The following is a 24258-nucleotide window of genomic DNA, read 5'->3' as shown; positions in this document are numbered from 1 at the left end:
CAAGAGGAGATTCATCAGTTCTACTGTTACATCTGCTTGTACTGAACACCTTTGCAAGGGCTCTGGATTGCATTTCCCTTGACTCTCAGTGTGTCAAGGAAAAGATGATTGCAGATAGTGATAAGAGGAAAGCAGATGGTGGTTGCCAGTCTGCCAGTGGCTTTTAGAAAAAGTTACAGTTTTAGACCCCAGCAGGGTCATGCACAACCGCCACACCCCTCAGAACTATCAGACATTCAGAATCCAAACTGCCCCGTTTCCACTCCCCTCTTTACAGCAAGGAGCACTTACAGGAGGAAGCTGTGCTATTTCAGCAGAATGTTCATGACACTAGATTTACAGTGCACTTGCTGCTTCTATGATCATTTCCATTTCCAGGGGTTTCTAACTCAGCTGCTTTAAACTTGCACCAGGCTAAAACTTGGAAAGGGTTGGTCAGCCCAGATTCCACATAGCTTTTCTATGAAGGAGCTCAAACAGTCAAGATTTGTAACAGTCAAAGAATGAATAGCTAGCAGGGTTTAAAAAAAATCACCATGCATTAAAAACAGCTTCATTTCACTTCTGAAATGTTGCTATTTCGTCCCTTGTATGAATTGCTGCTTTTTGCCACGGCTGGTAACCATGCTGCTGTAATGATCAGATAATGAGCTTGCCTTTCTCTAGTGCCTGTCATCCAAATGAATCCCTTCATGTGTTACAAATTTCGTACTGTGCGTACACTTTGTCCACCACTGACATGCAGCCGCCTTTGGGGTGAAAGGCAGCATTGCTAAATCTGCACATACCACTTGTGATTACAACTACATGGAATCATAGAGTTTAAGGCTGGAAGTGATCCCTAGATCATCTACTCGGACCTCCTGGATATCACAGGCCACCAACTCTGCCCAGCACCCGTATACGAAACTCAACAACTGAAATTAGACCAAAGTATTAGAGCCCACTGGAGACTAGTCTATTATGTGCCACAGGAGAGAACAAGAAGGATTAACATGCACTAGGCCAGAGGTCCTCACAATGGCAGGGACAGAATTAAGTGAGATGCAGCCAGATAAATCTGGCAAGTAACCTGTATCCACACACTGTGGACGAAGATGAAACCTGACTGAGTGTCACTGCCAGTCTGACCTGGGGGAAAATTCCTTCTCTATTCTACATGTGGCAATCACTTAGACTCTAACCATGAGAGCAAGATCAGCCAGCCAAGCACCTGAGAGAGAGAATGCTTGGTGCCACCTCAGAGCCTCTGGCCACTCCACCAATGTCCCATCACTAGCCACGGCCACCTCTGACTCTTCAGAGGAAGGACGTAAAAGAAACAAATCAGAATACATGGTGGGTGGTGGTAGTGGGGTAGTGAATCCCTTCCTGATCCCGGTTGGTGGCCGGCTGAAACCCTGAAGCCTGAGCTTTCAGGAACATAAGACATAAAGCGGAACTGAACCCCAAGATGCCTGAACTCTGCCCTTTATCTCATAAGCAACCCTGTCATACAATCCCACTCACAAATTTGTCCAGCTCTCTCTTGAAACTAATTACGTTGTTTACCCCCACAACTCCCACGAGGAGGCTGTTCCAAAATCTCACCCCTCCAACGGCTCGAAACAGTCTTCTAATTTCCAGTCTGAATTTATCCATGGCCATTTTATCCTGACCAGGCCTGATTCTGCTTGACTTGTAAACTCTGATGAGATTATCATTTGAGGTAGCAGGAATTCAGAGGCTAACAGGAAGTGCTAACTTTTCCAAGTACTTTATCTACATTATGTGCGTCAATAACATGTTACAGTACAACTGTAAAATCTCAAACACGTCTGGAAACTATGTAATGGGTGATATACCTTGTAAACACAGTATGTCAGGGGAGTCAATTTTCTACTTTATTAACATTTTTTATTGGCTTTAAAATCTGAATTTTCTTTTCATACGTTGGTGTAAGAAAATAGAAAGTAAATGAAACCCAAACAGGAATACTTTGTTGAAATACCATTAATGTAAACACAAGACAAAAACATCCAGGCAACGTACAACGTGTTCTGCCCTTAAAAGCACCCTGCTGTGACACTTATGGAGCCTGATCCTGCTATCCTTATTCAGGGAAGACTCCATTGATTTTGCTGGGAGTTTTGCCTGAATGGACTCATAGACTTTCCAGCCAGAAGGGGCCATCATGATCACAGACTTCATGATCTGGACAATTATTTGTAACAATAACTGTGTGATGATTTGTTATTCCTATACACTGTAAGTCCAGTCAGGGATGGAGTCTGAGCCTTTGGGATCTACTAGGAGGGTCTCAAATGCAACGTTCTCCAACATTTAAAACATCTCCAATGGGTGACCGAGATGATGCAAACTGTCATGCTGCGGGGAAGAGAACACATGCTCCTGTATCACATCGATACCGTTTCTGGTTACTTAGCTGAGAATCTCAGCTGGGAAATTGCATACTTTGGATTGTTTTGTTTATTTAAACTATGACGCTCCCCCCCACCACACTTTTCTCTTTCAAAATCATTTCCGCAGTGTTTTGTGGCTGCTGCTAAGCCAACAGCCCTGGAGCCTGATAACCTCATTATGCACAGACTGTGGGAAACAGCAGTGTAAGCTTCCCTTAAATTCCAAACCACGCCCTGCCCCTAACCAATGTGCCTCATTCATGACCTCTGTGAATCAACTCTAAGGGGAAAAGGGGTAATTAAGTCCACATTCCCATTAAACCCTTTGGCATATCCACTGAGGATGCCAGCAAATTTGATGGAATTCTTTGGTACACAACATCTTATCCTTGAGGAGCAGAACAAACCAATTCACTCACATAGTTCACTGAACAGCTGTTGTTAAGGCTAGTGTGTTACAGAGCCCAAATTGTGCACTGACTTGTATATTAGTTATTCTAATTTCTTAACAAATCTATGGAAGTGAACGAGGATGCTTAAGCCACTGGATTCTCCTTTGACATGTGGCTGTGGATCTCTCTCTAGTCTAACAAGTTCTGATGAAAAACCACTCCCCAGATGGCATTGAACAGATTCAGAAGACGCTTGGAAGTATGTCTTGCTTTAGAAAACAGGGAAAATGCCAGTGCCTGCAAATGGGCCAGCAATTATCTACTAAAGCCCCTGTAACTAGGATAACTCAGGCTCAGTTCATTATAGTATTGGCAGCAAGATGCTGATAATTAACACACCACAGCACTTTTTACAAGAGCAAGGGCGTTAATACCAGCCTCCTACCAAATGCCAAGTCTGGTAGTTACTTTATGCCTCCCTACATTCTCCCGGCATTTTCCAATGGATGCAGCATGATCTTTCACTTTGTCCTACACTGCTGTGAAATGCTTGTTAAACAGCTTCCACCTCTCACCCCAGAGGTGGCTGCATGCTAGCGGCAGCTGAAGTGCTTGAGGATCCTGTAGGTTCAGAGCTCCTAGTTGTTAGCTTGGCTGCTGTTGTACTAAGGGGCCTCTAAGGAAATGGGGCTGTACAGTATTTCTCTGTTCTGCAGTTTGATAAAGGGATGAGAGAATAAGTGGTGCGATGACTGTTGGTAAAGAAGCTTCTTCATTTCCAAGAGCTTAATCAAGTGGAAAATTAGAGCTAGAGTAAGTTGTTCAACAGATAAAAAAAGTTCAGCCAGGCCAATTCGCTGCAGGCTTGAATCGAAGCTGTGATGCTAACAGCCTTTGTTCGCAAGTTAGTTGAGAGGCTGACTCGCTTTGCTCCTTCAGGCCTGGCTATCTGATGGCTTCAGCGGCTGGCCTCTGCCCTGGTAACCCTGGGGCCTGCCCTGAAGCAGTCAGCTCCAAGTGGTGGGACGAACAGGGAAGAGTGATGAGAGAGGGTGGTTTTCTAGACAAAACAGTTTGAAGAGGCCACATCTGCAGCTGGTATGTGAGAGCCTGTGTCTCTGCTTGTCTGCCCATAGAAGCTCCAGATTTTGACCATTTAGCAGGCACAGCTCATAACGAGGAATTTAAGGGTGGAAAACTGGTAGCTGTGTGGGAGCAAAGGGCCACCCCTGGGGAAGGAGAGGGCAAAAGAGGCAGCTTGCCCTGAGCCCCTGTTTGAGAGGGCCCTGAAACAGAGTGACATTGTGACCTGACATGCAGAGCTGCAGCGCCACTCATGTTGAGCTCAGATGATCCTCTGTGAGCAACCCCATGTGCAACACCAAGAGTGGGGAGCCAGGCACAGGCCCATGGGACAGAGCTGCTACTGCCGGGTGAATGTGGGCTGGATCGCTCTCCAACCCCTCTACCAAGGGCCTCCCTTCCTTTTTGGAAGGGGGGCTGCTCAGTTTCAGATTTTGCTCCAGGTGCCCAAAAAACTCTGTGTGGCCCTGAGAGTGAGTGATGGGGATGGGGGGGGAGAATAGGTCTGTTTAGATCTATTTCTGTGAAACGTGACCACAGGCCTATTCTCTTTTGAGAACCTGTGAGAGCTGGCACTCCCTTGAAACAGAACTGAAGCTGGACTGGAAGTTGACATTACAGGGATTTAATGAAATCTACCTGGTGATGTTTTTCCCCCCGGTCCCTCGTCCTCCCACAACATCACCAACAAAGTGGTGGTTTTAGCTGCTTTTCCTTCCTGTAACGTGATAGAATCGCTACAAGTTTCTATCCAGGGAAATGTTTAGGTTCAGACTGAATCAAGTTCCCGTTCTTGCTTTTCTTCTTTGGATTGTATTCATTTCTGTCATACCTGCCTAAGGTGGTACCGCTCATCTGAAACAAGTCATTCCACCTGGGAGCAATGAGACCCAGGCAACCTACTTCCATGCTCAGTCCCCAAGGTCCTTAATAAACCTGAATTTCAGCATCAGAATTCGTTCTTTGCTGCAAGTTTTGGACCCACGATGAGAACACAGTTTAATGCACCTTTGAGGAAAAGCCTGAATCACGCAAGTGACAAATCAATAGATTGTTAGAATACTGTCTATTTTGTCTGCTGCATCCAAAGAGCCCATGCAGGTGGTGAACCATGCTGCCCTTGAATCACTCGAGACACCAGTAACAAGGCATCACTTCTAAGAAAGGGTTTAGAGGGCAAGATCAGGAATTCCATTTTAATCATCACCGTCACAGATCTGGCTTTTCACTGCTCAGTTTCAGCAGCTGAGAAAAAAGCAAGTCAAAAAGGTTTGTAACTAAGGGGAAAAGCCACAGCTATGGTGATGTCTGGTGCAGCATATTCCAAACAGAGCTCTTTTATTCAGCCTTTTCTTGCTTCTCCAATTTTACAGGAACATCGGAGTGCAAAATAGGTCACAAAATCTCATCACTACATGTTATTGCAAAGAAGAGTAAATCAGTGCTTTTAAAATGGTCTTAAATGACGGAGTAATAACAATTAGCTGGTCCGACATGCTCTCAGTCTTCAAAGCACATTAAACATTGATGAATCTTTATGACCTTCCTTTGATGACAGTAATATTATACCCATTTTACAGATGGGGAAACTGAGGCACACAAAGGAGAAGTGACTTGCTCAAGGCTGCAGTGGGAATTAGTTCCAGTACTGGGATTAGAACTCAGGAGTACCTGGCTCCCAGTGTGGTGCTCAGACAACACTTCTTTCTATTTTGTTATTACAATGATAATTAAGGCTACGATTCCATCATGGAGTCGTGGATTCCATGATTTTAAAAGATGTCTGTGAGTGCAGCTTTCAGCCCTGAGTGGCGGGGCTTGGAGATGGAGTGCCACCTCTGTTCCCTGACTCATCTCAGTGGGTCACCCAGCCTGTGGGTCAGTGTCAACGCCTCCACGATACACAATACTTTATTGTTAAATTGTTACACATTTTTCATTGCCGAAACCATACTCTGATTTTGTACATTTTTACCATAAGTGTTCTGTGAATTCTGCCTAATTTTACTATGACAAAATTGTCTCCATCGTGATATTTAACAAACAGCAGCATAGTCCAGCGGGTAGCACACTGGACTGGGACTCAGGAGACTTGGGTTTTATTATTGGTTCTGCTACCGACCTGCTATATAACCACAAGCAAGTCACAGCGCTGCTCTGTACCTCAGTTTCTCCTCATACCCTTAGTCTTGTCTATTAACCCTTTAAAACTCTTCAGGGTAGCAGCCATCTCTTTTCCTGTGTATGTACAGTGTTTAGCACAATGGGGTCCTGATCTTAACTGGCCATTTAGAGAAATTAATAATAATCATCATCTGGGAAAGTGACATCTGAATGATAAAGAGTAGAACAAGGAGAATTCAGCTGCCATTTGAATGCACGAGAAAGCAGGGAATTTCAAGGTCCAGGCAAGGCCTAATCGTGGATCTACTTTCATGCCTTTAAGGTCAACTCAGATTTTGGTTACATTAAAATTGCCTAAAGAAACCGGAATTTCAAGGTCCAGGCAAGGCCTAATCGTGGATCTACTTTCATGTCTTTAAGGTCATCTCAGATTTTGGTTATATTAAAATTGCCTAAAGAAACCTAAAGCTAATGCCTGCAACTTCCAAGCCCACATGAAAAGCATTTTGCCTACATTCCAACTCTTAACAACATTTCTTCGATATTCAGATGCTAATATGAAACGTAATCTCCAGCATCTCGCTTGAACAAACAGCAATCAGCTTAATGTGTTACAACTCAATTACTTCCTCAGTTTCAGTTACTGTCAAATAAATCCGCAGAACCAATCAGTCTCATTGTAAGCGCTCATGAAGCTTTTATAACTGCATCTGCTGAGTGGGAGGACATTTTGTTAGTTTCCTCACTGACAGACTTAGAGAAATGAGGCCTCAAAAGTTTGGAGGAGAATGAAAGGAGAGGGTCCTGGCATGACAAATGGAAACTGTAAAGCAGACCATACTAATCAAAACAGACACAGCCCTGAGTCTCATTTACGCGAAGGCCCTTTATATATCCCTTATATCCCACGCACTTTGAGACTCCTTTACATTGCCGCAGCAGCAGGAATCAGGCCCCTTGGACTCCAGCATCCCACTCCTCCCCCAGATTGAAAGGGGAACTCTAACCATTGTGCTCAGTTCCGAAGTCTGAAAGGACCTGCAGGGAGAAATGGCCCTCACTGTGGATAAACTGGGAGATGGCTTGAACGTGAAGGGTGTTAGATTGAATTTCGCACGAAGCACCTTCCTGAACTCCATACTTTGCTCCTTGATAACCTCCCCTCCTTCCCTGTCCCATGACTTTGTGTCACCATAACTAGAAATCTGTGCTGAACCCATCTCATGCTGCACTTATGCTGGAGCCTGCAGAAGTTGCTGCTGGCGCAACACAGGAGACTCCTGCCCTCACCAGATGAAGAGCTCGCCACTGCATAGCACTCCCAGTCTCCTTCAGAATTCTGTCGTTTATATTTTCAGGTAGTTTCTCTACAGGATCCTGAAGTGCTTTGCAAAAGGGTGGGGGAGAAATGCGGAATGACCAACGGCCTGAAAGGCTTGGTGCAGAGCCTGCTCGACATGCTAGAAAGCATGCAACAAGGAGGTCCATCATTATTCTTCTCTAAAGCAGCGAGACATTAATAGAAAAGCACAACCAGCTGCTTTGATGCTTAATATATAGTGATGATGAGGATCAACTGTACTTTCTTATGCTCTCCGTACCCATCAGAGTGGGCTCTGCAATCACCCCAGTGGGCCAAGTCCCTACAAGCACAGGCAAAAACTCTGATTTGCTGTGCTGCATTAATGTAGGAGTTTTATTATTTTCTGGTTTCTCTCAAACCGATCTATTTATTTTCAAGTACCTAGACCTAAAATTGACTACGAGGGCAACTGTGGGGAGACAGTGCCACAGCAAGTTGCAATAAGCAACCTGTTCCACCAAAACAGGCACCCACATTGTTTTAAGAAACATCTAACACCCTGGTTTTAAGCCGGGTTGTCTGCATAAAAGAAATAGAAATTGCGGCTCAGTCTTTTCTGCTAGGTTAGACTGAATGTCCAGCATTAGATCACTTGCACTATACTGAGCTAGCGTTACATGACCTGCTGCTATTCCCATACCTCTGGGCCTTTATGAGAATGAGATGTGGAGATACCAGTCAGCCATGTTTCAAACAAAGCAACCGTCTAACCCACAGTGGCACTGAATTTTTTTCATAGATCCAAGTCAGGAAATCTTTGAGGAGTCCAGCTAGTCCAAGATACTAGTCATAGATTCTAGTACTAATGAGGCTCTTTAATACTTGTTCAAACATCCACACCTGCAGACAAGGTGTTTTGATTTTTGTATCTTATAAGAAAGAGCTGGATTTATTGTACTCAATTAAGTAGTAAAGTGTCTTGCTAGCACTACACTGTTAGCATTCTGTTGAGAACATCTCTATATACCTTTATGCTACCCTATTCCATCGCATTTTCAGTGCAAACCACCTTTGCTTTCGTGCCATTTGTTAAAGCACTGGTTTCTGAAGCTTTTCTTCACGCGCCTCATGTAACACATTGTTTTCCTGTCTCCTACAGTTCTATTTTTTTTCAGGATGGCTCCTCTTTTCCATCCTTTCCAGTAAGGTTAGGCAAGGCTGCTCTATCATGGAAGCGGCAGGCCTCTCAGAGATAACAGTAGTGTTGGGATTCTCTATTTGACACATGCAGTGCGTACACAGATGTGTAATGGAGGAAGATTGGTGACCCGGCACTTGGGCCACCCATTTAGCCTAAATGTGCACGCTGCTTCTTCAGCAAAAGCAAGCAGGCTGCTGGGAGTCAGTCTCAGTGGTGTCTGCCGCACTCCATATGGTTTGGAAGTCTAGTAAGTATAAAATGAACAGACAAGGGCTCTTCAGGGAAAAGCAAGAGACAGGACATTAAGGGTATGGCTCAGTGGCGAAGCCATGTTTTAGCAGCAGGGGGAGTGAACACATTAAAAAAGGCGCCATCCGTCGCCAAGAAAAAAAAAAACAAAAAAGAAAAACCCCGACTGACCCGCTGCCGAAGTGCCGCCGAAGACCCAGAGCAGCTGAAGGACCTGCTGCTGAAATGCCGCCAAAGACCCGGAGTGCCGCCGGGTGAGTAAAAGCACCGTCGAAAACCCTGAGCACCGCTGCATGAGTAAAAATTAAAAAGGTGCCACTTTTCTGCTCAGTGGGAGCAGCCGCTCCCCCTGCTCCTCCCCTAGCTGTGCTACTGGTATGGCTGCTTTAGAAACAGTTCAATGGCACAGCTGCAGCACTGGGCGCTGTAGTGTGAACACTTACTACAGTGACAGAAGAGGTGCTTCCATCATTGTAGTAAATCCGTCTCTCTCAGAGGGGGTCGCTAAGTTGATGGAAAAATTCTTTTAATGACCTAGCGGGGTCTACGCCAGGGCTTTATATCAGCTTAGGGGTTTATATGTTTCTAAGAGCCTCTGTTAACCCAGTCCCTTCTAGGCTGTCCACACTTTGCTCTGTATCATCTCTACTTTATCCACACTTCATCAGTCCTGCATTTTTCCTGCAGCGGGATCAGCAATGTTCAGTCAGTATGAATTAAATGAGCTGGTAACAGCTGAACAGTTGCAGGCTTGATGTGTTTGCACATCATAAATGTGAAACTGATCATGTGCTTAAGACACTTTCTGGTTCCAGAGCAATACTAGGAGAGTAATTTGTGCCAGCGTGCAGATGTGCTCAGAAGAGGTCAGTTTGAGAAGTGACAGAGGAGGCAGTCTGGATTACACAGGGTCTGTTATAAGATTTGTTTTCACAGCTCTGCCAAGCATTTTCCACTCCCAAAATGCAAAGGGAGAAAAACAGCTACGTCATAGTAGATTGTGATCCCAAGATTGCTGTGAATGTGTGTGCAGAAGCTGTGTTCTGCCTGATTATCTGACGCATGTTGATAAATTGGAGAAGGTCAGAGAAGACCATGAGAATGATTAAAGGGTTGAAAACATGCCTTGCAGTGATAGACTCAAGGAGCCTAAATCTATTTAGCTTAACAAAAGGAAGTTTAAAGGGGTGACCTGATCACAGTCTATATGTACCTACTGTGGGGAATAAACATTTGATAATGGGCCCGTAAATCTAGCTGAAAAAACTTTAACAAAATCCAATGGCTGGAAACTGAAGCTAGACAAATTCAGACTGGAAATAAGGGTACATTTTAAAGTCAAGACTGGATGTTTTTCTAAAAGATCTGCTCTTGTTCAACAGGAAATAATTTAGGGAAGTCCTATGGCCTGTGTTATACAGGTCAGACTACATGATCGCCATGATCCCTTCTGACTTTATAATCTATAGATCTGCAGAGGAGGTCATCCGGAGGGAAGGGAAGGCATCTATGTCATTAGCTTGCTTAGGGCAACCAAGCTGAATAGTGTTGAAGACATTACACCCCTAACAGCAGTTTAGCATTAACAACACTGAACAGCTTTGGGGAATCTAATTTATGCCTGATCTACAGGACAGAACTCAAAAACCTACTCCGGAAACCTGGAAACTCAGAATCCAGCTACTAAGCCACAACTGTGACCTTGCCCTAGAAATTCAAGACCATCAAACCAGCCACAAATATTGCTGAGCTCTGTAACTCCAAACTCAAATCCAGCCATACTAACCCCTGCTGTAGCACTGCAACTGTGAACCCGACAAGCGCGCTGGATGAACTGAGGCACAAGGTCAAATGACTTCCTCAAGACCATCAAAAGCTCCAGCTAGATGAGACTCCAGGTTCTTCCTGGTCCCTACTCATAGCAGTGCTCGAACTATAAGACACAAAGAAGGGGGGCCCTGCTTCTTTGCAGATGTTCCCTTCTTGGGCTAGGCTGCTGTGCATGGTCCCCAAGAGTACTAGTAGTTTGCAAGCAGTCTCTGACCATACTGGAAACTAAACGGCAAAAACTTAGTTAAAGCAAAGTTAAGGACACCCGGTGATAGTTTGCGTCCTTCCACACTGTCAGGTTCAGCAAAACTCAAATGTCTGTGAACCAGGAAATACAAAGTTAAGATAACCTGCAGCTGGCAATAGCTCCTGGGAATGATCTGCAGGGACTCCAACTGCATTCACTGTGTTAGCGGAGCTGTACTGAATAGCAAAGGAATAAGCTGGAGCAGCTTGGAAGGGCTGTGACTGTGAGATGAAGAGATCTGGGGATCAGTTTGAGGAACATCATAGAGCTGTGAGTGTGATATGAGGAGATCAGGATCTGAATCCTCTGTTTATGTCATCAAAGCAAAGAGGTGCTTATGTATGCTGAGTCTGCATCATTTCATTACAGAATTGTATAGGTTGTGTAAGCAACGGGGTACTGGAGTCTTCATGCCATGGGGACTGTAGTAGTGAGGTGGGATATGAAAGCAGTTTATGGATTTAGTGGTGGATATGGGAAAGCAGATATTTTGGTGGTATCCTGTTTGCAAGTGTGAAGGGGCTGTACGAGAGTATGAAGCGGTTGTTAAATTTCACAAGTGGGGTATTCTGTTGGAGAGTAGGCACAGGCCATACTTACACTACAGTCATGACAGCAGCACAGCTGCAGTGCTGCAGCTGTGCTGCTGACGCACCATGCCATAGCCACTTCCTACACAGACGGAAGGGGCTTTCCCATTGATATAGTTAATTGGGCTCTCCGAGAGGTAGTAGCTAGCTTGAGCGAAGAATTCTTCCATTGACCTAGCCATGTCAACCTAACTATGGCACACAGTTTTTAAGCACAGATCAGGTCTCATCAGGGACGCTGGAACAACTTTTATAGGGGTGCTGATGATGACAACCAGGTATTTGGTGTTAGTTAGTAGTACGTCAAGCCAGGGGTTGCAGCAGCACTCCCAGCATCTCTAGTTCCAGCACCACGGAGCCTCAGTGTTTGAGTTTAGGGCAAGTGCAGACAGCGCACCAGGCCACACTATCTTTCTGAAAGTGATGCCACTCCTATAGGATCTGATAGGACAGAAACACCATTTTCTCCAATGCAGAATGTTACAGAATTTTTTAAAAAAGCAACAATGGAAACAAAATACTCCCTACATTACATAGCTTCCATTAGGTGTTGGTCCAAACTTAAGGCTTATCTGACATGGAGTTTATGGTAAAGTCATGGAGTCGTGAGGTTTGTGCACTTACAGAGGGAAGAACAGAGACTACACAAAGTCAGTCACTCTTCTTAGGCCTGATCTATACTTAAAAATTAGACTGACCTAGCTACATCCCCCAGGGCTGTGAAAAATGTCGTGCCCTAAGTGTCCCTGGTGTAGATGCGGCTAGGTGGATGGAAGATGAACACAAGGCTATGACCGGTACGGACAGAGTGAAATACTAAGGAAATGAAGAGGGCTACTCACTACAGATGAAAGATCCATATTAACCATCCTCCTGTCATCCAGGCTGACTGGCTGAAGGCCTGCAACATTGAGCTGAGCAGAGGAGGTCCGGTAGACAAAACTCAGCAGCCAGTCTCCCCTAGGAGGAAAATGGAACAGAGGTATTAATAAGCCTTGCTGGAAGACTGATAAAATGCACGAAGACATTCGGGGAACATAGGAAAAGACAGAGATAACCGGACCAGGCAGCCCAGCTAAGGGCAGGTCTTCACTATCTGCCGGATTGGCAGATAGTTATCTATCTATTGGGGGTCGATCTATTGTGTCTAGTGTAGACGTGATAAAATCGATCCCTGATCATGCTCCCCGTTGACTCTGGAAATCCAACTCGTGAGAGGCGGAAGCAGAGTTGACGGGGCAGTGTAGGGTGACCAGATAGCAAATGTGAAAAATCGGGAGGGAGGTGGGGGGGGGGGTAATAGAAGCCTGTATAAGAAAAAACAAAACAAAAAACAAAACAAAATCGGGACTGTCCCTATAAAATCGGGACATCTGGTCACCCTAGGGGAGCGGCAGTGGTTGACTCGCTGCCGTCCTCACGGCCAGGTAAGTCGACCTAAGATACACCAACTTCAGTTGCGTATCTTAGGTTGACCCCCCCCGCTAGTGTAGACCTGGGCAAAGTCTGTACCAATATCTACTGCAGCTTCATCTGTTCTGGAATCAAGCCTGGAATATCATGCTGGATAAAATAATTGGAGTACAGATGTAAAAATTTTAGGAGTAATCCTGACTCACATGAGTAGCCATACTGAGTTTACCAGGACTACTCCCATGAGTAGAGGATTCCAGATCAAGTCCTTTAAAATTATTTCAGATTCACAGAGAGACAGGGCTGCACCCAGCTATTGGACAATCTCCTTGTAATACGTTAACACGTAGAAGTTTGCCAGCCTGTAGCATCTGTAAACATGTTGAGCTTAGGCACCGTGACTGCTGACATATATGCAAATTATGAAGTAATTTAGGGTCTTTCTGGATTAAAGGTGCTGTAAAAATATAAGATTTTTAACAGGAGAAGTAGCAAGATTGTGCTTCCAATTTTGAGTGGTGGGGCAGAGATGGCATGGCTGGTCTAAAACCTAATAAAAAGACTATGCACTGTACCCTTTGGTACTTGGAAAGGTGAAATTCTCCCCAGTGCAGAGAGCTGGCACAAAGCCTGTACATCACTTATATCCAATCGAGCTCTATGATGAAGGCTTAAGTAGGACTACAGTGGTGTGTAGAACCTTGTGCTGGCCTTCTGCACAGGTGAATTTTACTCTAAGAGCTGCCACTTCCAGCTATGCCTGTTCACTCTCACCACTGTCCTTGACTATCAGATGTGAATAAAGCCCACACGGAGCTACGCCAAATGCATGCAACACTCCCAAGGTCACATGAAATTCACTCGGTTTTGTATTTGTTGCTAACTTATTACTCAGACCAGGTTGTTTGAAAGGTGTAGCCATGCAAACTTGGCATGACATGGTATTACAGGGCGATCACAGGACAGTGGTAGTTCGGATGATACGAAATCCAGTGTAGCAGCAGTTTTAACTGGCTTTCACTTCGAGATGTTTGGTTCATTGAAATGTCAACATTGAGGGGTGTGAACTGAAATTCAAGTAAATGGGCCTGATTCTGATCTCATACCCGTTTTACACCAATGTAAGTTCACAAACTTCCATGAAGTTACTTCTGATCCACCACCATCTGGCGCAATATTTATGCAAACACCAAGGCAGGGAACCACCACATCTCCAGACCCATGTGAATGTCTTATTAGGAAATAACGTATTTCCCTGATTCATGTTTCAGATACTCTCACCGAAATCCACCCAGAGCTCTCCAATTAGCACCTCACATCACCCTTCACGTGGACCTGGTGCTTCTCAGCTGCAGTATACCGTGGGATTTTAGAGATTAAATGTACTAGGATATTTATCTGAATCTCATCCCCTGCTCACCCCTTTGTGTGCAACTGAGCTGTAATTTATTAACCACTGTTTGTTGAACAGTCGAAATATGGCCTGCCAAAGTAAAGAGACTAACTTGAATTATACACACATGGCCCATTTTATTTCAGTAGCACAGTCAAGCTCTGAAAAAATAACAAAATTATCTCTCTTATATTACAGGAAATGAATATACTATGCTTTCTGCACTGAAATAAGGAAAGGTTGTTTTCCAGTTCTGGGATGATCTATAGTCACTACAGCAAATTCAGTTATACATGTAAATTGCTAATCATGAATGGCTTCCTGGAAGAAAATAGAAACATCCCCCAGAAACTACTGTACAGGAGACAGTAGTTGCTTTTTTTTTGCTATGTTACATGAAGAAATGCAGTAATTTGCATACACATCATGCATCTATAAAACCTCAACGATACAAAATTAGCAAAAGCAGCATCTCTCAGCTCAGCCATATGGATGGGAGTAATGAAGATTTCTTGTTCTAATCTCAAGTGCTTGTGATTTTAATTTCTCTCTTCTGATCATTTTAAGGTATGTAAAATAATAGACTATACTATATATTAACATGCGCCTCTCTCTCTCTGTATACTTATTTGTAGACAAATTTGCATCATTGTTAAGGTTTTGGCAATTAGGTGCTTTAACATATGTTAAAAACAAGAAATTCCACAAATTAGCTCTCAGGCCTGGTCAACACCTAAACATTAGATCGACCTAAGCTATATTGCTCAAGGCTGTTGGCCTTGACACTGTAGATGCAGCTAGGTTGATGCAAAAAATTTTCTGTTGACTTAGCTACTGCCTCTTGAGAGGGTAGATTATGTACAATTGATGGAAAACCCCCTTCTGTTGACATCAGATGCGTCTACAATGCAGTGCTACAGCAGCATAACTGCAGTCTGTAGCAGTGGTGCTATAGTGTAGACATACCCTCTGTGAATTTAAGAGCTGGATTCTCATTACACCTTGGCACCACTCTGACAGTTTTAAGAGGCTTTAGAGTGGATGTAGATTACATCTACACCTCGTCTAAGGCCTCTTTACGCTGCCAGAGTGTTGTAAAGCTGCCGCAAGTGCAAATGAAATACAGTCCCTAAATACCAAATCCTTCATATGCGCAGGTTTCCAGTCTAAAGTTTAACATAAACAGTTAATCAAAGACAGAACAGCCTTATGTTGCCTCCTGAAGACTTTTAAATCCAAGTAATGGACGCAATGACTTCTAAAGAAGATGATTCTCTACTGAGAGCTCCGTAATGCTTCAATCTTTGGGGCTGTCAAAATGTTCAAAAGCAATAAATAAAAGATCCACTAACAGTGACCCAGCCATAATAAGACATCGAGGTTGTGCATGTACAGACCTGCAATAGCCATTTATGATCCTGCCCGACACCACCTTCGTGAAAGTTTTCCAGTACTTGGCATCTCCTTCCACTGGAGCTCCCAGCAGGACCACATCCTCGATGATCCCCTCACAGTCTATAAAGATGGGAACAGCCCCCCACAAGACAAAGGGTGTTACTTGGATTTGGAAGGCAGCCCAGAAAATGCATCTATGCCCTCTGAGGGATGAGAATATATTTAGTGTAATTCACTTACATTGGAGAAATACTTTATTTCTGTTGATTCATTTGTAAAGATAAACTAAAAAGATCTTCCACCTGACCAGCCCTGGAAGTTGTTAATGCATACGTCCACTGAATGCATGACAACAGAGCCGACAACAGAATTCCTAGTGGCAATTCCCAATCACAACTCTGAAGCAGTTTAGCTCTTTACACTCTCTGGGTACAATCTGCTCAAAAGGTGTGTTGAGTCTGATCAAAATTAATGCTTCTCTTTTATTCTTAGTGGACAACCTGCAGCTAAGAAATCCCAGTAGAAGAAAGCGACGGATTGAGAAAGATTGGGCAGCACTTCCGTGCTTTCCAATAAAAACGTTTAAAAAGGTGGTATGATACATTCATTATTGCCAGGACAGAGCTCCACAAGGCAGTCTCAGTCTGTGGGTGGGACACAAAAATTCTGGTTTTTAAGTTCACCATCCAGAGCATCGTGGGTTAGAGAAAGTTGATATCAATTCTAATAAGCAAACTAAAATCTGAACATGTGTGCATGCACACATATGAGGTCTATAGAAACAACAGTTATAAATGTTTAATTACATAATATGTATCAAAAAAGAAGGTGCAATTTTAACAACTGACTCTCCATTTATGTAGAGTTGTGAAAAAGAGACAGTAAAGTGCCTTCCGATATAGTAATTGTATCTTGATATGACTGGGAATTCTATTAACTAGAGTTCCATATATATCATTTATTTGTATTATGGTGGCACTTAGGAGCCCCCATCCTTGCCCAGGACCCTATGGTGCTAGGTGCTGTACAAACACAGAACAAAAAGACAGTCCCTGCCCTGAAGAGTTTATTCCGCCAAAACCAGAATCTTGATCTTTGGAGAGTGCAGCTCAGCATACGTGGGTTTTGGTCATTTTTAGGAGTGTACACCTGGTTTGCAGAATAGGGGATTGGGATTATGAGGAAATAAATGTGAAAGCAATTACACACCGCACCAAGTCAAGGCCAAGGAGACGCTGCCTGGATAGATTTTTAATCAATGCAATTGATTTCCTTTCTCTAACAGCAATAATAACCTGGTGCCCCCTGCAGAGAGCATTATTCTACACCATTTTACTATGATGTAAATTCCAACCCCCGTTGACAATCTGAAATGAGTGCTGTTGGTTTCATTTCTTAGTTATGAAGCAAATTTCACACACATTAAAAACAAACAGTGATTCGATTTTATGAGCTGAACTCAACAGGCAATGAGACTACTGCTTCCACAGTAAACGGGTAATGAAAAAACAGAGCCATGTGGACAGGGCAATAATTCCAGTCTCTAGTGCAAGGTCAAATGAAAGAGCAAAAAAAAGCAGCTCATATATTAGGCTTCTGAAGACTGGACCTAACCATTGGAAGGTCTGGTTTCTTTCCCTCCCTTGCTCTATTCTGTTCCTGTTTGAAATGAAGATGCTCAATCTTGGCTGTGTATTCATTTCTTTTGAATGATTATGGAGGAAGAGGGACGCTTAAGAATATAGATCACTGATCTGCATGATTACTACCACGCTAGTTAATTGTACCTATCCCATGGGCTACAAATTGTTTATACTGATAAGGAATAATACAGCCCATGTGCTCAGGGAAAAGAAAAATTAATGATTCTAGATAATATGAGAAAAGAAAAGATTCTACCCTCAGTCAATCTCTCTTGGGATTAATACATTTCACAGCTGCCTCCTGCCTCTGACTCAGAATCATCATTAATTCTGGCAGGATGTGTAAAAAGAAAAAAAGGCTTTTATTCCATTTGGCCAACTTCTTAGTAGATAAGACACAATTCTATATTGGGATTCGATAGGAGAGTAATGGGGCAGGGACTGGCAATTCCCATTGCCTGCTAGCTACTAAAAAGGGGTTTTGCGATGAAAGCAGCTGTATTTGCTTGCCGTGAGGCAGTAACTGCCAACTGACAGGTAAACAATCTTGGAAAAGGCCCATGAGGAGCACACTAAGCCTGGGGCTAGGACCAGTCTCTGGGAGCAGGGAGAGATATTGCCATGTTCCCAGGTCTGGAACTGTTACACACACACAGGGCACTACTGTGCCATTCAGGTGAAATCCACCCTCTGTAGAGCGGCAAGTACAAGACACATGCGTCACTTAAGTGCTACTTAAAACCTCAAAACAGTGGGCATCAGCTCAGGCTCTGAACCCACCCCCTCCCTAGGCTTCAGAGCCTGAGCTCCAGCCTGAATCACAACATCAAAGCGCTGGCTACACAGCTATTTTTAGAGCACTAGCATGAGCCCAGCTAGCCCGAGCCTATTGACCTGGGCTGGGAGGCTCACTCCTGTGGGCTGTGTAGACATACCCATTGACCTAGGTGGGATATAAGCTCTCCAGTGGGATTTAAGTCAAGCACATTAATAAGTGCTGTCCTGAACGGAGACCTAGATGAGCCAAACAGCCTCAGCACTGGATGTCTGACAGGTGATCTGCTTTCTGAGGACATCGTAGAAGCCAAGGTCCGGTCTGCTCTCTGGTGCCTTAACGATCCCATGCCCTTAAAGGTTTTGCCTTGACAGGGGTTTGTCCAGGTATCTTTGAGCAATATTCCCCTCCTCGCCCACTGCTGGGCACTGTTTGCACTGCTGGTTGGCTGCATTGCAGTGTTTCTCTAATTTATAGTTTTGTGAAGCTCATTGGGCTCCTCAGGATGATACACATGCAAGGAATTATTTATGAGTATTATTACTATTTATAAAAATGACTCATTTAATGCAAAGTGGCAAACCTGCCTAGCAAAGTAACATAACTATTAAGCCTAAATAAAATGTTTGATACAGCCACTGAAAAATATCATTCATTTTAACTTGAGTCCCCAGAGAAGGCACAGGTACCATTTTCCATTCCAGAGCAACACAGGCTTACCAGACCAGACCAGACCAGACCAGACCAGCAGTTCACACAGTTAGATTACCCAATCTCTGATAGTAGCTAGCATCAGAGCTTTCCGAGAAAGGCACAAAAGCCCAGAAACACACAATTATGCAATAACCTACCCAATGGACGAAGTTTTTTCCTAAACCCAAGTCAGCTTGGCTTATGTTTTGAAGTATTAGGGCTGAGATCCATTATCAATTTTTACCCTCCCTAGTTTAACTGTGGATATACTTATTAATCATCTAGGAACATAGCAACCGCCATACAAGATCAGATACATGATCTTTTAGTCCAGTATCCTGCCACTGATAGCTGTCAGTACCAGATGTATGTGCATAATCCTTCTTTTACTCCCAGGAAGCTTCTGGCTTCAAATATCATCCTGGGCAGTTTCAGAAGTTAATGAAGCATTTTTTAGCTAAGTATTTCCTTTATCAGTTTTTAATTGTTTGTCTTTATTTCATGGGATAGCTCCTTGATCTTGTATTAGGAGAGAGGGTTATTAGGACCTCCGGACTCACCTCCTCTCTATGTCATTTTAATATACTTCCATCATGCCCCATCTCATTTACCCCCATTGTATGGTTGTCACAATCTTTTTAATGTCTCCTGATTTGGACGTCTTTCGCATCTATGAATTTTAATCACTATCCTCTGAAGCTCTTTACAACCCTTCACACACATTCTATTCTTATACGGTCATGAAGCTGCCAGTAAGATTGTATACAAAAAGGACTGCAAGATTGGGCCTTGTATTTATTATGTATGCGTCTTCAGAGTCCAGACCCAGACGGCTGCTCTATTCCTTCTGTGGCTTGCTGCTGGAAGGTGCACTGCAATCTGCACTAAACACGTTCTTTTTAGTCCCACAAACAGCTCAGCTTTCATAATTCAATTAAAGGACTGAAAATCAATGGGCTGTGGGGGGTGGGGGGCTGCTACAAGATGTATTTATGATGCTTAGATTTCTTTAGAATGGCAAATAACCAGACAGCCCCTAATGATTCCCTTTCACTTGTTACTTAGCTATAGTACTGTGCAGTCTCATTGAGAGAGACTGCAGGGCTATTTACGGCTAATGAAAGCCTCAAAACATTACGGCCTCAACATTTTCAGGGCACTGAGGAGAAAAGAGTAAAAATGGGGCCAGATTCGGAACTCAGTTCTACCAGGGTAAACTCAGAGTGATTCTAATCAAGTCACTAGGATACAGTCTAATGCTGCAAAGACTAGAATTTGGCCTCCTGTATTTCAGGGGCTGTGCACTTTAAATCAGAAGAGAAGACCTGGCCCGCAGCTGTAAACAGAAAGGAAGCTGACCTCTTCCTCTCATGCTGGTTTAATCTGTTCCCACCTGCCAACACCTACTAATGAATGTTTGTCAGTGTAAAGCTCCTTACTTATTAGCTACATTCTGTGAGGGCAAATGTTAATTAATAAAATTGGCTAGGTAGGTGGAGGGATAAACACACACTACTGACTCAACTCCAACACGCAATTTACATCAACTGATCAGAACGACTTGATTCTTTTTCTAAATTAAGAATAGAATCTATTAATAAACAAAACCACAATTGGTAACAAATTGACAGATGGTTTTATGCTCGATTTTAGGGAAAAGTTACCATGAAAATAGCTGACGACACTGGCATTTGAATGAGTTAAATAGGAGGGACGACTCATGGGATCAGATATAGTAGCTAGAGAGAGCGTCCAAAAGAGGGGAAGCATCTTCTGCCAAGTTCACAGCGAAGCGTGGGCCGCTCATAGACTGATTCACCAGACAAATGTCACAGAACATCAAGAGTGCTGTTTGCAGATGGAGGGGCAAATTCTGCTCTTGATTACACCGGTGTAAATATGAAGTAACTACTGAAGTCAGTGGAGTTACTCCAGGTTTACACCGGAGAGAGCAGAATTAAATTCTGAACATATTTCAAAACTGTTTTGTAGGTTTCTATTTAGAGTGCACCATATACTGGCTTGGAATGCACATAATCCAAGTGCTGTCACCAGGTGGGGATCAATGGGGTAGAAACTACCCATGCTGACTCTTGCTTCCCTTCAAACCCACAGAGATGCTGCTTCACAGGCTCTCTGCAGCCAGAGCTGGGGAAGGGTAACCCAGGGCAAGGTGTAAGGCCTGGAGGTACAGTCCATACATTTCAGCATGTCTACATCCTTCTATTGGTCCACAGACCAGGTTATTTCTGCTACTGACAGAAGTAGTCTGTATTGTGAGGCCAAGGAAGGGGATAATATGCTGCCTTTTAGTGTTAACATGTACCCATCTGAAGGCCATGCAATGTGAGCTTTGTGCCTGTTGCCATAATGAGGCCTGTGCATTGGGGTGTGTAAGTCGGTGCGTTCGGGCTCTTTCCCCTCAGGTGCGACGGGGAGCCAGGGCGCCTCCTTCCTGGCTGCCGGACGGCTCACGCTCCGCTCCCGTACTTGAGGGCTGCGCAAACAAAAGTCTATAGGCCCTAGTCCTTAGACAGGGCGGGCAGCAAACAGTCCAGGCTCAGCTTAGGGGCTGAGCAAACAAAGTCTATAGCCCAAGCCCTCAGACAGGGCGGGGGTAGCAAACAGTCAGGCTCAGCTTAGGGGCTGAGCAACAAAGTCTATAGCCCAAGCCCTCAGACAGGGCGGAGCAGCAAACAGTCCGGGGCTCTGCCCCTTTGGAGCAGGGCAGAGCAACAAACAGTTCAGGGGGCTCTGACCCTTTTGGAGAAGGGCAGAGCAGCAAAGAGTTCAGGGGCTCTGACCCTTTGGAGCAGGGCCGAGCAGCAAAGAGTTCAGGGGCTCTGACCCTTTGGAGCAGGGCCGAGCAGCAAAGAGTTCAGGGGCTCTGACCCTTGGGGGCAGGGCAGAGCAGCAAACAAACTGTAGCTCTGGGTGAAGGGGGATACTGCCACCCGGTTAACGGGTGGCAGGGGGAACGCCTAGGCCCCACCCACTCCGTCTGCGTTCCAGCCCAGGGCCCTAGGTAGCGGCTGTCGCCGCTAAGGTGGTCAGTGGGGCATCCGCCTGAAACACACACGGGTGCCAGTGGGTCGTGGCCGATCACGACGACCATTAGGCTCGGGGCCCTCTGCGGCCTGACTGTGTCAGCCGCCCCCGGGGCTACTTCCATCCCCCCTTCTCCCGCGTTACCTGTCCTCCTTGGCGTTACCGTCGGCGGGTCCCGGCCATGGGGTTCCTCGGAAAACCTGGAGGCCAGTAGGGTCGGTTGCTCCTCGTATTAGCCGGACAGGGTCGTTGCGGCTGGAGGTCCTCGGGGTACCTGGCGCGCGGCAAGTCGGGCCACGCTCCTCGGGATTAGTGGCCCGCGGGCAGCTCGACCAGCGTTCCTCTGCGATTAGTGGCCTGCGCAGCTCGGCCAGCGCTCCTCTGGGATAGTGGCCTTGAGGTAGGCTGGGCGAGCGGGGACTTGGCCTCCCACGTCGTCCTCCTCGTGGGCCGGCACGCGAACTGAGCTCTGAGCCCTTGGCTCGTTAACTTCCATTGTTCCCGCCCCTTGACTTTCGGGCGGGCGGGAACAGGCGGTAATGGCTCCGCCCATGGGGGGGGCCTGCTCTGGCTCGTTCCCCTCAGGTGCAACGGGGAGCCAGGGCGCCTCCTTACAGGGTGGCCCAGCTAGGGTGTACTGTTAGCTGTGTGCACTGGGGAAGCTCAGTTAGAGTGTTCTATTTATGCATTAGGGTGGCCCAATGGATAACTTGTATCAGACTAATCTGTATCTCCTCCAGCTTAACGCAATGAGAGTCTCTTGGCCTTTCTTAAGGCGCTGTGTACATGGCTCCACAACCACCACTAACTAGCATCTTTGTTGACTGTCTCAGCAAAGAGCCCAAGGACTGAATGAGCCCTGGAGACTAAACTGCTCACTTAACCCTAGAGGTTGTCCATCGAGGTCAGGCTGTGAAGCACAAAGGCAATGCCATGTGGCTGTGCTGTCCTTCTGTGGCTATTCGAGAGGACTTTGATCTCTAGAGCTGTTGGCATGATAACTTCCTACCAGCACTAAATTAAAAAAAAAAAAGATGATGGAAAAATAAATAAGAGAGTTAAATGTTTGGACTCTACCTTTTTCTTGAGCCATCTCCTTCAGGCAGAAGTAAATGACCCTTGCGCCGAGACTGAAGCCAATCAAAGTGACAGGTCGTCTGCCCTAGGGAACAAAGAAGCACAGGCACAAATGAGGATGGTATGGCTGTCAAACAGTCTGCTAGCCCTGGAAAGAAAGGGCTGGCCAGTGAGGGTGCCTAGGCTCTGATCCAGCACATCATGTAAGCATGTGCTGAATTTTAAGTACGTGAGCTGTCCCGTCGACTTCAATGATATTACTGATGTTCTTAAAGATAAACACAGTTACATTTAACTTAAATGTAAGTGCTTTGCTGGATAAGGGTCCAAATGCACTCTTCCTGCTTTATTAATATCAAGCTTCTCACACATTGTCTAAGGAAGTTCCTTTAAACTGAATGGTCCATTTGCTATGCATTGGACCCTACCACCACTATTTTAATGTCAAAGAATGCAAAGCCCCATATAACAATATGGAAATGAGGGAGGTGTTGGAACACATTTTCAAGGCAAGAAATCAAGTCCAACCACAAGCCATTAATTTCAGGGCTGTAAAATACTGCTGCCATTTTCCTAGCAAAGAGAGAAACTTGTTTCCACCTTACAAAAGTATTCTCTCTCTTGGGGCTCCCAATCACCAAGAAATGAAATGTAATGCCATCTTTGGCAGAGATGAAGACGAAAAGGCGGTGCCATGCCTTTCCAACGCCTGGGAGGTTAATAGACCTGGCAGGTGAAATAGGCTCCCATGGCTTGTAACACTGCCAGCCAGCCAATTTTCTAGGAAAAGGCAAACAGCGGGGTTATGAATAGCTAGCCTCTATTAACAGATAATTTACCAGCTCTAGCCAAGAGGAGATATGGATGCGAGCAAGCTGGTTTAAACTTAATCCAGATAAACCAGAGCTAATGCTGGTTTGATGGGGAACCATTTAGAGGATTCAGCTCCTTCTACTGAACATATGTTGAACTTTGTTAAGGAGGTTCCCAACCTTGGGGATTTGTGGCGGTCTGTGTGACAGATATGGCAATTTTCTGCAGTATCTTTGGGAGATCTTATTTAATTAAATATAAGTGTCTGTGGGGTCCATTGTATGAAATGAAGGATGTGTTGTGGATCGGGATTCTATGTAACCTCTCGAGGTGGGAGATGTGACAGATGTGAGTCCTGGGGGTTCAAAGGACTATTGTGAATAATGTGCCAGACAAAAATGGTCTTTTGAAACAGAAAATGTTAAAGGGATATTCCTAGGGAATGTCTACCTTGGGAGAGCTTAGTGCAAATTCCCTACCTCCGGTTATGCAGAACCCCAGCATTTTGAAGCTATGCCTTGGGGAATGAGCCACAGTCTGCTGTTCATGCATTACATGAGACCAAGATGAAAGGCCCAAGATGCATA

At 44.8% G+C, this 24258-nt stretch overlaps 1 protein-coding gene across 3 annotated transcripts in view; it reads right to left on the bottom strand.

Annotated features, from left to right (window-relative positions):
* The window catches only part of TMCO4 (transmembrane and coiled-coil domains 4), an 84499-nt gene that overhangs the window by 15864 nt on the left and 44377 nt on the right, over positions 1–24258 (bottom strand). Inside the window, exons 11-13 of one of the 3 annotated variants that reach the window (XM_032779542.2) lie at positions 22859–22943; positions 15625–15742; positions 12264–12381 (exon numbers count right to left, since the gene is read on the bottom strand). The exons of 1 other annotated variant lie outside the window; for it this stretch is intronic. In XM_032779542.2, the coding sequence (XP_032635433.1) occupies positions 12264–12381; positions 15625–15742; positions 22859–22943 (321 nt within the window). The remainder of the gene's footprint in view (positions 1–12263; positions 12382–15624; positions 15743–22858; positions 22944–24258) is intronic. One more of the 3 variants, XM_032779544.2, reaches the window with a different exon arrangement.

Source organism: Chelonoidis abingdonii, chromosome 23 (genome assembly GCF_003597395.2).
Source record: "Chelonoidis abingdonii isolate Lonesome George chromosome 23, CheloAbing_2.0, whole genome shotgun sequence".
In the NCBI taxonomy this organism is placed as follows: domain Eukaryota; kingdom Metazoa; phylum Chordata; order Testudines; family Testudinidae; genus Chelonoidis; species Chelonoidis abingdonii.
This window is presented reverse-complemented; position numbering and strand designations above follow the sequence as displayed.